Source organism: Xenopus tropicalis, chromosome 2 (assembly GCF_000004195.4).
Source record: "Xenopus tropicalis strain Nigerian chromosome 2, UCB_Xtro_10.0, whole genome shotgun sequence".
NCBI lineage: Eukaryota > Metazoa > Chordata > Amphibia > Anura > Pipidae > Xenopus > Xenopus tropicalis.
This window is the reverse complement of record NC_030678.2, coordinates 134,921,270-134,935,241: the sequence shown is the minus strand read 5'-3', so window position 1 is coordinate 134,935,241 and position 13,972 is coordinate 134,921,270. Positions and strand designations below refer to the sequence as shown.

At 39.7% G+C, this 13,972-nt stretch overlaps 1 protein-coding gene across 1 annotated transcript in view; it reads right to left on the bottom strand.

Moving 5' to 3' along the window:
• rb1 (retinoblastoma 1) overlaps positions 1-5,926 on the bottom strand; it is a 95,299-nt gene extending 89,373 nt beyond the window's left edge. Inside the window, exons 1-4 of the mRNA NM_001282525.1 lie at positions 5,539-5,926; positions 2,760-2,877; positions 853-965; positions 550-684 (exon numbers count right to left, since the gene is read on the bottom strand). Coding sequence (NP_001269454.1) covers positions 550-684; positions 853-965; positions 2,760-2,877; positions 5,539-5,603 — 431 coding nt within the window. The 5' untranslated portion in view covers positions 5,604-5,926. The remainder of the gene's footprint in view (positions 1-549; positions 685-852; positions 966-2,759; positions 2,878-5,538) is intronic.
• Between the last annotated feature and the right edge of the window lie 8,046 nt (positions 5,927-13,972).

The following is a 13,972-nucleotide window of genomic DNA, read 5'->3' as shown; positions in this document are numbered from 1 at the left end:
TGAAATCCACTTTAACTATAAGATATGCCATCAATGGAAAACATCCATGTCATTCTGTACATCCATAATGTGATATCAGTTTATGGTGAAAGCAGTATGTACAGGAAACAGAAAGTAATGTATATTTTGTAAAGAATTTCTAAAACGAAACATTTCCTGCAATGGCTTTGTTTATGAATTCAAATAGAGATGTACTTGCTATTGTTTTCCTCAGTAAAAAAGAAAAAATAAGTAGCAAACAGTGGCTTATGAACCATGAACAGTTTCCCAGTACATAAGAAAAAGAAGTCCTGATGATTAAAAATGTGCGCAGTGCTTGCAAGTATTCTTTTCTAAAATCTTTTTTACAAAGTGTTTTTCTAAAGCTTAAAGGAAATATTGCATATTTATTTTGTATTTACATGCACTGTCCAGCACACACAAGGGATGGAGTTATGAGGGGGTCAAGCTTCAAAAAGCCAATATTTGTTTTGCATGAAGCTGAAAAAACACATGTAAGCATAATTAGAGCTTTCTTTGACCAGACCGAAATGGAACTATAATTTTTACCTTTGAAACTTCTGGTACAAAAGGCACATGGTTTCATACTTTTTCTTTAACTTTGAAATTGCATTGTCAACTTTGTTACTGAGAACATCCATGTTGATATCCATTTCTCTCAAAAGTCGAAAACATCTACTAACACTAATATAAAAAAAGGAAAAAAAAACACATTAAAACTTTAGGATACATAAAAAGTGAATATTATATGACTATATCCATACCCACTTATACAGCAAAAGATTGCTGGTCAGAGGTCTTAGGCAATTACAGTTCACACATTAAAAATACTTAGCATATCTAAAAACTTACCTTAGCGTCAAAGTTTTTAACAGTTCTGTAAATGTAAACGTCATTTCCTCACAGTCCACAGAAGCAATATAAAGGCAAAGACCCAATAACTCTGTTTTCTTGGTGGCTTCTCTCTAATATGATAAAACAAAGTATGTTCTAGTTAGCATTTTTAGAGATTGCTTGGATTATCTTTTAAACAAAGCAGATAAATATTTTGAAATACAAATCAAAAAATTAGGTAACATAACTCAAAAGGGCTTTTATGAGCCCATAGGCAACTGACAAATTTTATTTTTAGCGGTTACTGGGATATTTAGTTTAAAACTATCAATGGGCATTCAGCTCAGCTGAGCTCTTAGACTGTAAGCTGTCTTGAGCAAGGTCCTCACTCGATTGTCTACTAAATATGTAATTGTAACAGTGCATTTATTCTGGTGAAATGTTTGTCTCTAGTAAATTGCACAGTTCATATTATTTATCTAGATTTCGGTGAGGTTTTTAATGATAGGGCGATTCAGAAACTGCAACCAACACACTAATGCTGTGAGTCCCTGACAGATTTTCCCTGCTGATTTCAGCATGAGGCACTACTGACACACAGCATGGATGGCTTGTTTGTAATAGGACAAAATGTTAGGTTTTAGCAAACTAATAAAGTATTTATATCTCAGACATAAAATAATTAAACCTGTTTGTAGGGTTGCCACATTTTATTGGCTGACGGTCTTGAAAGGGGGTGGAGCATGTGACGTATGGGGCAAAACAAATGTTTAGGGGTGGACCAGTGATGTATTTTTCAGATGGGCAGTATCTCTACTATGTTTTTTTGCTTCAGTCTAATGTAGTTCCTTATATTTGCATCCCCTTATTTGGTGCACAACACAATATTAAATTCATCCAAAGTTCAAAAACATATACCATACCAAAAGTCCTTTTAGCACAAAATTTCAGAATACAAAGAGCCGCATATGGCCTCCTGTCGGCAATCAATTTATTGCTGGTGGGAAGGTATTTCTGGGAGATTAGTCACCTGTGATAGTTGAGATTTAACCGTAAATGACTAATCTCCCTATGTGCCATAGCCCTAAAGGGATACTATAACAGCGAAGTGCACAATAAAAGACAAAAACTGAGCTGTAATCAACTGGGAGATCAAAAAGGCTGAGACACAAGAACTGAATAGGTGAGACAATAGCTGCCTGAAAGGACTTGCATTGTGCTTTGCTGGCTGTTTCTGAAAGTACTACATCATGCATAATGAACTGAGAAAGCTGACTACACACCATTATTTAAACAGAAAAAAAAAAATGTATTGGTCTGTGAAAAAAGGTATCTTATACCTGATCCCAACTAAGGTATAATGAATCCACATAGTAAGCAAAACAAACCTATTGAGTTTAATTAATACATAAATGATTTTGTAGTACGCAGAACCAAATTACAGAAAGATCCCTTATCTGGAACACCCCAGATCCTGAGCATTCTGGATAACAGGTCCCATACCTGTATTATAATCTACACCATAAAACTCTGGTATCCCTTTAAAAAAATTGAAAATCTTACCACCTAAAACCTGTTGAGATGCTAAAGGAGTCAGTGGGTAGTTTGGTTTCAACATTTAAGCAAATTTGCAGCTTGGGTAAATGACTAGGACAGACAGGTAACTTTCCAGCACTATTAAACCACCAGACAAATGTGTCCATAATTAGATGGATAGTCCAGTATTAAAGATGTTTAAATGTGTCAATATGTGCACCTATCACCCAAAAATTCTTCAGCATGACCCCATCAGAACTGGTGCAACAGACTGCCCAGATGTGCTACATGCAAAGCTAAATTACTGTCAAAAAAGATCTGTCATACAGATCATAAGCTTTCATTACTAGAAGTTAGATCTCATACACAATCATATTAATAATACTTACCATCATATAGCCGGAGGAAAATATTTTCTCATATGTCTTCCAAGCTTTATCTCTAACATTGTTAGAAATCTTCAAAGTTTCACACAAAACATTAAAGTCTGGATCTTGAAAATCAGGCCTGAAAGATGTAATAAGAATGTGTGTGAATGTAAGAGGGAACTCACATTGCAAGCTATATCCCCTATGCCCAAGGCCTGTAAATGACTCTGGAACATGTAAATAAATGATTAACTATATAATGAAGTTTGTCAGGTTCTAAAAGGAAAATTTTAATCTCATAAATATTTTAAAAATAAGAATTACTCGTTAGCTTTATTTATTACTGTTGACTCACAGGAATTCCACTTTACTCTCTATCTCTACTTCAGGCTGTTAAAGGTATAGCAACAAAAACAATGAAAATGTATCGAAGTAATTAAAGGGGATTTAAGGGATTTAAAGGTAAAAAATAATAATATATTCTTTTGATTTGATCACTAATGTGAGTTTTTATTTTGTACTATTAAAGGTTATATTTTAACTTGTAATCGCCTAATATTAATAGGTTAACCAATTAACCAATTAATCGCCTAATATTAATAGGTTAACCAATTAACCTATTAATGTAATTAGATATCGGTGCATGTATTGAAGTCTATTGGGGAACACACGCTTGGGAGTTTCTTATGTGTCTTTTTCTGTATATGTAAATACTTCTTTTGCACGTTATCTGGAGACTCCTTCTCCCCTTCTATCTTGTTTATATATTATCATTAACATTTGGTGGAGCCTTATACCTAATTGTGGAAGGTGCAGCTATTTCCTTTTTTGTTCTGTGAAAAAATAATATTGCATGTACTGCTTGTAAACCTAAAAAGAAGCACATTTGCAATGTACTTCAATTATAATTTTTTTACTGAATCAAAATAACTGAATCAGTGCAGCTGAATTTACTTGTTAATCTCCTCTACCTCCTGAAGCCATGCATTAAAATCCTTTCAAGGCCGGCGGGCCAGAAATGAATAGTGCTGCTCTGCATTCCGAATGGCAGGGAAGCAGAGCAGAGTTGTTTCATTTGTTCATTTATTGTTAAAGGAGAAAGAAAGGTAAAGTCACTAGGCACCCCCAAGTGACTTAAATCGCTTCCTCCTTCCGGGTTCCCTGCGCGCGCATGCGCAGTAGAGTGAAAAGCCGCACTTTTAACAGAAAAGTCGGCTTTTAACTCTACTGCGCATGCGCCAACCGCTGGCATTTTCAGAAAGGAAGCCGGAAGGAGGAAGTGCTGCGCTTCAGGTACCCCGGGCTGGTGCTGTTTTCTCCGTACAGGGGCACCAGCCCGGGGTACGAGGTAAGCGATTAAAGTCACTTGGGGGGCGCCTAACATTTTGGTACCCCCAAGTGACTTTTGCCTTTCCTTGTCCTTTAAGGCTAATCTCATTAGGCCAAGGGTGTTACGGGTAATCCTTGGTATACAAAGGGAAGAGTAGCCATACTCTTCCTTTTTGGACTCCAGCCAAATGAAAGGGTGCATGTCATAAGACGTGACATGATAACTATGTATAAATATATAATAACCTCTCTAATGCTTTATTTACTAGTAGGTCCTTCAAACGGACGCGAGGGCACCCAGTCCGTTTAGAAGAAAGTAGGTTCCGTTTAAATATTCGGAAAGGAGTTGTGGAATTCCCTCCTCGAATCAGTTGTGCTGGCTGATACATTATATAGCTTTAAGAAGGGGTGGGACACTTCTTAGCAAGTGAGGGAATACAGGGGTATGGGAGATAGCTCTCAGTACAAGTGAGGGAATACAGGGGTAGGGGAGATAGCTCTTAGTACAAGTGAGGGAATACAGGGGTAGGGGAGATAGCTCTTAGTACAAGTGAGGGAATACAGGGGTAGGGGAGATAGCTCTCAGTACAAGTGAGGGAATACAGGGGTATGGGAGATAGCTCTCAGTACAAGTGAGGGAATACAGGGGTATGGGAGATAGCTCTCAGTACAAGTTGATCCAGGGATTGGTCAGACTGCCATCTTGGAATCAGAAAGGAATTTTTTTCCCCTCTGTGGCAAATTAGAGAGGCTTCAGATGGGGGTTTTTTTGGCCAGGTTATATATTGGCATTATAGTTGAATGTGATGGACATACTTCTTTTTTTCAACCCAACTTACTATGTTTTATGTTATTATGTTGGAAGAACTGAGGCAAGAGGCATCAGTAAAGAAGTAGGCAAGTGTCTAAAGTCAGACATCTTAGTGCAAGCCAAGGAAAAGGGACCTTGTAAATTAAGAATTTGTTATTGGCAGGGTAGCAGAAAGTGTTAGCTCTTAAGCGCAGTTATGTCCACCACTGAGAAGATAGCCATGCTCAGTAGTTCCACAGACCAAGAGTAGGGACACCGGTGATTAAGATCACAGATAGCTTGTGACATTGATGGAGGCTGGTACACTGGGGGCAGGCACCATGTGATGTAAATTATACCCAAGCCACACCAACGTGATGTTATGATCTGCCATAAATATTCACAGTAGTCTCAATGAGTTATACATTAGACTTGCAATCCTTTAGCTCCACTATATTGCAAGGGCCCAGCTGAGAGTGTCATGTAGAACTGTTGTGCCTAAAGATGAGCTGCACTAACATCCCACCATGTCTATAGTGCTACATTGCCCACAAAGTGACCAAGTTTTAAAATATCCAGGACTGGATCATTATCACCCTAATGACATGTGGTTAGTTGCCATCTTTGAGGGAACATAGCACCACTGACAAAAAATATTAAGAGTAAAATATCTCATCTCACCTGCTGGGACTGCGGGGTTCCCTCTGACTGCGCATCTGTGTTTTTCTAGGGCTCTTGGGCGGCATGCTGATGCACCTACAGCTGTTCAACGGCAAACAGAAAACTCCAAAGCTAACACTGGAGCTGCTGCTGCTGCTGCGGAGCCAACAGATCGAGGAGGAGCGAATGTAAGTGCGCAAGGGAGGGAATAAAGCTGGCGGCCGTGACGTCACTCTGACAAGGTGGCCTGTCCTGCGGTTATAAATTCCACTATATATCGGGAAAATGCGATTCAACAAACAAATTCCCACAGCCAAATCCGCGGCTGCGCATTTAGCAGCCGGCTTCCCAAACACAGACCTAGGGTAACCGCGGGAAAATGATTGAAAAAAAAATGACTTCCGCCACACAGTTGCTCGGCAACTTCACTACGTAACCATTAATGGGCGGAAGTGAGAGGTAGCACTGCAGCAAGTGGATCGAAGCAGCTTCCACCATATTGGAGCGTGGAAAATAAAACCATGTCTATAGGAAACTGTGTAAGGGCCGTATAGTCCGTTTTCTCGTAGGTGCCCGCGTAAGGTGGGGCGCAGTTGACAAATCGTCATGTTACAGTGTGCAGTAACGGGTTAATAAACATTATTTTTGAATGAGCATTACTTGATCACAAATATACCAAATGCGTTCTCTTTGCAAGCAAGCACAATTAGTCATTTAGTAAGACGTTTTGGACGTCTTACCAACCCGTATTAAAAATTGATTTGTATTTTGACCTGATCACTTAGTCCCTTTAGTTGTACCACCCAGCAGCACGCCAGGCCTCCCTGCAAAAATAATATCCAAAGGGGCCAAGCAAACACAGCCAGACACCTAGATGCTTGCCCAATGATGAACATTTGCTGCGGGCACATATAACTTTGGCGATTGGCGCAGCTATATACGAAGCAGACCCCACAGTCCGGGCCCTCTGGGATCAACACGGCCCAGTAAGTGTTTGCCACTTACCTAGGCATTGGACCTAAATAAGCCCCTCCGTCATGAGAAGTAATGCACAAGGTTTGCTTGAGGATGCACACATCTACGTTATGCGTTGGGGGCATTTTTTTTTTTTTAAAGGAAATTATAGGCACCCGAAGGCAGCCCCCCAAGATCTGCCATCTAATTATAAATACCCCCATGCCTAGAGGGACACACCCTAGTGAAGTTGAGGAGCAGGGACCCTGTGAACAAGGCTTTAGTCCAGCAGTTCTCAACCTGTGGGTTGGGACCCCTTTGGGGGTCGAACAACCCTTTCACGGGGGTCACCTAAGACCATCCGAAAACACATATTTCCAATGGTCTTAGGAATAATTTTATGGTTGGGGGTCACCACAACATGAGGAATTGTATTAAAGGGTCGTGACATTAGGAAGGTTGGGAACCACTGCTTTAGTCAGTCAGGTTAGCATTTGTTAAAGCACTTTCCAGCAAAGTGAGACAGATAGATCTAGCTAGTAAGACCAGCCTATGGTCCAACTAGGATTGATAGCAGGGTGTAGCTCTCCTCTAGGCTGTGCTTGCCCAAGTAAAGGGACAAGGAAATCAGTCTTCTCACTGATCCATGTCTGCTGTATGGGATCTGTACCACATAAGGAATTGAAACCCTAGAAGGTGAACCTAAAGCTTCTCTAAGATATTTCCATATGGTGTCACATTGTGTTCTCTCTGCCTTCACACTGCACTGATTATTTTATCTTTGCTGCTGCTATCTTGCCTATGTGGATTTGTGAGTATATGCTATCCCTGTTGGAAATTGTCTTGGGCAATAAATCAGTTCTGTTTGAGTTTGCTGCAAGAACCTTTATTTTCATTTCAGCACACAGCATAAGTGAGTTGTACTTTGATCCTTTCCACATTGCAAAGGCACTTCCTGGTGTGTTAAAGGAGACATATCATATAAAAATTAAGAATGTACCAGTGAATTATACGGATTGTGATTAAAATAGTTGTGTTTTGGACTGATTTATTGAAAAATTCAACCAAAACCTCACTAGTCCCGCCCATCTGTTCCTCTTCCTGTTGGCTGAATTCTCTGGATGTCCAGGGGAGCCAGCAGCTCTTAGTACAGGCACTGTACTGTAGGATACGAACCAATCAGCAGCTAAGCTGACCTGATAGGAAACTGAAGCCTGTCTTTGCTTGTGAGAGTGCAGGGCTGTGATTGGCTATCCCCCTCCCACTGTGCTTCTGGCAGGGACTGTTAGGATACGCCCACCCTTCATTTGAAACAAGGACTGAGTACTGAGAGGATCTATAGGATTTTCTTTGACAAAGGGGCCAGGGGAACGTCCGGCAGTTGCTCTCCTATTTTCCAGTTGCCGGCTCTTGAAGTTGATGGGTCTGCCCCGGTCCCGTCAGGCTCCCCTGTGCCGCTCTCCGCTGAGTCCTCTCTCTCCACTGCCAGGTGGGAGGATGCAGCGGGGGGCCGGGTAAATTACTCTGGGGGCCGGATCCAGCCCGCGGCCCGTAGTTTGGGGACAGCTGCTCTATCTAATATCTAGCTGGACAGGCATTTTCTAGCTAAGACAAGGTTACACACTTTTGTGATGTACACGCATGAGTAACCTAGGACACTCATTCTTTTTGGTAAAAGAATTCTCAATAAAAATATCCCTAATAAACAGCTCAAATGTAAAACCCTGCTTCATCTAAACCATACGCTTCACAGACAAACAAACCAAGGGCACGCATACATGCTAGGTCACATCAGCCAATCAATGGACAAAGTTCTGTCTTTTACTTCCTGTTACAGTTAGAGCTGCATTATTCTGGTCAGGTGATCTCTAAGGGAACACACAGCCCATCACAAAATTCAGTAAGCTTCAGTAAGACCAATAAAAAAAAAAAACTATGATGATGTTGCATAAACATAGATAGTGTTGGTTCTTTTGTTGCATTATGAACAGAAACAAACAGGGAGCATTAGAATTTGACATTATGTCCCATATAGTCTAACCTTCATGTGTCATGCATTAAATGAGAAGGAAAGGTAAAAACTAAGTAAGCTTTATCAGAAAGTTCTATATAAATACAGCCATAAGCACTCGCAGAAAGGTGCACAAAGTCCTCTATCAAAAGAAACAGGATTTCTTGTCTCCTTTTTGTCAACATGTTGTTTGGGTGTCTGATTTCCTCTCTCAGAAAACCCCTTAATTCCAGAAGCAAGAGTCTGTGCAGTCCTCGCCTCTCTTCCTCCCCCCTTCTATAGGAATGTGTGATCTGAGCTATTACAGCTACGCTGCAAAGAGGAAGCTATTTAAAATGGCAGCTGCTGTCTTAAGCAAATAGAGAAAGTTTCTAGGGCTCTTTACTCAGGTAAGGCAATGCTTTTTGCAGAATATATTGTTCTAGGTGGTGCTTATGTGGCAAATCTATTGGCAGTAAAATGCCAAAATGACTTTCCTTCTCCTTTAATATTCTGTCTTACACATACTTATCATTGTATACCATACACTTTCACAGTTCTTAACTATGCATTCTCTCTCTTTTACACAGGGCTGCTTTAAAGGAAAACTATTCCCATGAACACTGGGGGCATGTTTCTGTCAAATGCTTTTTCCAGATGAAGAGTCTGCTGTTGGGCCCCGGTCACTTTATTACTATACCTTAAGCACTACCAGTTTTTGAATGCCCTGTTAAAATTAAGTAGCATTTAACCAATATTCCCTTACATTTCTCAATGTATTTTAGGCATATGTACAAGTTTGTGACACCTTTAAAATCTTGTATGTATGTATGTATGTATAACTTTATTTATAAAGCACCACAAGGGTACGCAGCGCTGTAAAATCTTCTATATTTTTATATGAACGTGACCTAAAATATCATCTGATTTTTAAACAAGTCCTAAAAGTAGATGAAAACCTAGTTAAACAAATGAAACAAAAATATAATTATTTGGTCATGTATTTATTTATTTTTTTTTAAATTATCCAATACCATATCTGCGTGCTGCAAAAATAAGTGAATCCTTAGGACGAGCATTAGTGAATGTTTATGTTGATGAGTCCACCATCAGGAGAACACTGAACAACAATTGTGATGTGTGTAGCAGGGCAGCGAGGAGAAAAGCTGTGCTTTCACCTCACAATATTGGCGACTGTCTACAGTTTGCTAAAGATCATGTGGACAAACCAGAAGGATACTGGAAGAATGTTTTATGGACAGCTAAGCCAAAATAGAACTTTTTGGCTTAAATGGAGGAAGGATCACAGGATCTAACTTTTAGATTACTTACTGGTATCAGACTCATTGAACAGCCATTTGTGATGTAACAAGATAATGATCATACAGTAAGTATACAGTCGCTTGCAAAAGTATTCGGCCCCCTTGACCTTTTCCACATTTTGTCACATTACAGCCGCAAACATGAATCAATTTTATTGGAATTCCACGTAAAAGACCAATACAAAGTGGTGTACATGTGAGAAGTGGAACGAAAATCATACATGATTCCAAACATTTTTTACAAATAAATAACTGCAAAGTGGAGTGTGCGTAATTATTCAGCTCCCTGAGTCAATACTTTGTAGAACCACCTTTTGCTGCAATTACAGCTGCCAGGCTTTTAGGGTATGTCTCTACCAGCTTTGCACATCTAGAGACTGAAATCCTTGCCCATTCTTCTTTGCAAAACAGCTCCAGCTCAGTCAGATTAGATGGACAGCGTTTGGGAACAGCAGTTTTCAGATCTTGCCACAGATTCTCGATTGGATTTAGATCTGGACTTTGACTGGGCCATTCTAACACATGGATATGTTTTGTTTTAAACCATTCCATTGTTGCCCTGGCTTTATGTTTAGGGTCGTTGTCCTGCTGGAAGGTGAACCTCCAACCCAGTCTCAAGTCTTTTTCAGACTCCAAGGGGAAAATTCACAAAAGTGGTGATATTCCAACAAAATAAAAGTGGAGATAGATTTGTCAGATTTTCCACCTAATTCATAAACATCTATCTCCACTTTTGTGAATTTGTCTTTTAAACAGACAGTTTTCAGATTTTGTCATTTTCCCGACATTTTTTTTTATGAATTTGCCTTTAGCTGTTAGTAAATCTGTCGGTGCCATCAAACCTAGTCCCAAATCTTCATGAGCCTTGGGGTAAGGATTTTACCAGCAGGATTTTGCATTTCATACGCCATTTGCCATTTCACTTTGGGGCATTTTCCTGAGGGGTAATTTTAGTTTGCCCAGGGAAACTTTACATCATTTTTTCAGTACAAGCTGGGCTTTCTAATGTTTTCTATATTTCTGTGTAATTCCACTTCTGTAACAAGATTTAAGGGTCTAAATACCTTCTTCTCTAGCCCCTACTCATTACTGGTCAGCAGCAATCCGGCCCACACCAACATGCCCGGTGATAAGGAGCCCAACAGGACTAGGGCCCACTGGGTTTTTATTCATTGCCTTGTCGGGCCAGTCCAACCCTGTACCACAATATCCCAGTTTGGGTGCCAGTGTGTATGTGCCACCAAGATGGCTGCTGGGAACAGGTGGGGCCAATGCTGTTAAGCAGCTCTGTAGTTCAGGACATGCTATGGGGGCACAGATAAGTTGGGGCAATTGTCAGTGAAGTGATTACAAAGAGGGGGCACTGCTGCTAAAACTAAAAATTTGCCTGGGAGGCTTTACTTTTTCTTTTAATAAAAATGTTTACAATATATTCACACAAAATGTTATTATTGTCTCATTGATTAAGCTAAAACTAGCATAACAATGCAAATGTGAGGTAAAAACTTTTTATATATAAGATATAAATTAAACTTTTTTTAATCAGTGTTTTACTTGTTTAATGAGGCTTTTTGCACCTATTGTTCTAGGGTTAGACAGAAACTTGCCCCCTAACAATAGGCTGCTAATCCCCATTAATATGTTAACGATCCCCCAATGGGGCCCCTACCTTAGGTGTGAAATGGAGACTGGGTGAAACAAAACAAAACAGAAGAGCTTAGAATTGATCTAACAGAGTTACACTCATCTTTACTCCATTTTGAAAATGTCAGGAAAAAATGTCGTTAAAACGTCGTATAAATGTCGTTTAAACGAAAAATTCACAAAAGTGTCTGTAAACTGTCTTTCTTTCACCAAAAACAGAAAAGTGGCGGTTGAGTCGGAATTTAGGCGGATTTCTGTTTGTGAATCTGGAGAAAGTGTTTTCCACCAGTTTTTCCACCACTTTTACTCCAAAAAAGGGCTACCTCCACTTTTGTGAATTCCCCCCCATTGATGGGGGGAATTCACAAAATTTGAGAAAAATATTGAAGATAGATTTGTGGGATTTTCCACCTAATTCACAAACCTCTATCTCCACTTTTGTGAATTTGTCTTTTAAGCAGACAGTTTTCAGAGTTTGTCATTTTCCCTATGTTTTTTTTATGAATTTGCCTTTAGCTCTTAGTAAATTAGTCGGTGCCTACAAACCTAGTCCCAAATCTACATGAGCCTTGGAATCTTGGAATGAGGATTTTACCAGCAGGATTTTGCATTTCATATGCCATTTCACTTTGGGGGCATTTCCTGAGGGGTAATTTTAGTTTGAACAGGGAAACTATACATCATTTTTTTCTATATTTCTGTGTAATTTCACTTCTGTAACAAGATTTAAGGGTCTAAATACCTTCTTCTCTAGCCCCTACTCATTACTGGGCAGCAGCAATCCAGCCAGGGGGGAGGGGAGTGAGTAGAGCAGGAACTGACTGCCTGTGACATCGCTAAGCCCCGCCCACCCTATGCATATTCACTGCACTTTAAGTAGCTCTGCTGAAGTCTATCAGAGCCAGGGCCCCAGCCACATACTGAAGAGTGAAGAGTCTAAACCAGAAACTGGCATAAGGTCTGGGTAGAGCACAGTTTTCAAGCAGTTATGGACATAATTGAACCCAAAGGTATTAAAATAAAAGCACTTACTTCTATTTTACATTATTTTACATGGTTTAGTGCATTGTTAAAATTTATGGTATATGTCCCCTTTAAAGGGCATGTCAACCCCAAAAATAATTTTTTGCATAATGAAATAAAACATAATTCTAAGCAACTTTCCAATATGAAATAATTAAAAATTTGTAGCGCTTTAACGTTATTTGTAAATGTAATTGCTATTAAAAAGCAGCATTTGCTGAACTCCTGGTTGTTACATTTTAAACAATGTTGCAAAGGTCTTGCTTCTCCAGCAAGTCAGGTCTGTCAATCTGCTGCCTGTGTTACATTGTTCCAACAGTCTGAGCCCCCAGGGCAGAGAATAGAAAAGGACAGGCAAGCACTGCTTGTAATAGCAATTATATAAACAAATAACTCAAAAACCATTACAAACTTGTAATAAATGTATATTGCAAAGCTGCTTAGAATTTTGGTTTCTTTTATTAGGCAGAAAATTATATTTTGAGTTGCCTTGTCCTTTTAAGAGGGGGCACTGCTGCTAAAACTAAAATTTTGCCTGGGAGGATTTAATTTTCCTTTAAATAAAAATGAATATATTCACTCAAAATGTTATTATTGCCCCATTCATTAAGCTAAAACTAGCATAACAATGCAAATGTGAGGTAAAAACTTTTTTATATAAAACATATCAATTCAACTTTTTGTTTAATCAGTGTTTTACTTGCTTATAAAATGTCAATTTTACTTATTAAACAGTCCCCCTAGTTATATAGGTCTTGAGCAAACAGCAGGCTTCTCAGTTAGGGTACACCAACTGCCACTATGTAGCAAATAAAAAACATCCTATAAGTGGGAGGAGGTAGGATAGCCTAGTGGTAGGGAGACCGCCCTGTGACGACGGGGTTGCAGGTTCAATTCCCTCCTCCGGGGTCCGCCTCGTGACTGCCCTGGGCACGGTCACATAACCTCCCAACGTGAAGATATCAGCCTTTAGAAATGGGCTGGTGGAGCGATGTCCAGATTTTTTCAGTGGCTGCATTTACATTTTCCACAAATCCTCTCTTTGCATTTTCAAGGAATTGTGCTGTCTATGGCAGCTGAAAGCAACTGTCACAGGAAAAATCCGTTTCTTATCACTGGCAATAAGAAGCCAATTGATAGGTGAGCTGAGCTGCAGCACAGGGACAATGTGCAAGTGCATTTTAGGGTTATTTTTGGGAATTTGATTAGGATATATGGAAATAATCATAGAACAGAATCTACACTGGGGAGCTGATAGAGTAATGGAGATATTCCCTGAGCCGTATAATAGTGCCCAGCTGGTATGTAATAAAGGAGATATCCTGTGAGCGCTATCTGTTATCCCCTGCTGGTATATGGTACAGGAGATTCACCCTACTTCTATGCATTATCAGTAACTCTTCAGCCAGAATATAGTTCAGCAGGGGGTACGCTAACCATTTAGCTGTTTTGTCTAGACAACTGCCCCAGTATTGAGTATGTTGCAGGCTACACTGATTCCCAAGCAGCCACGGCTCATGTA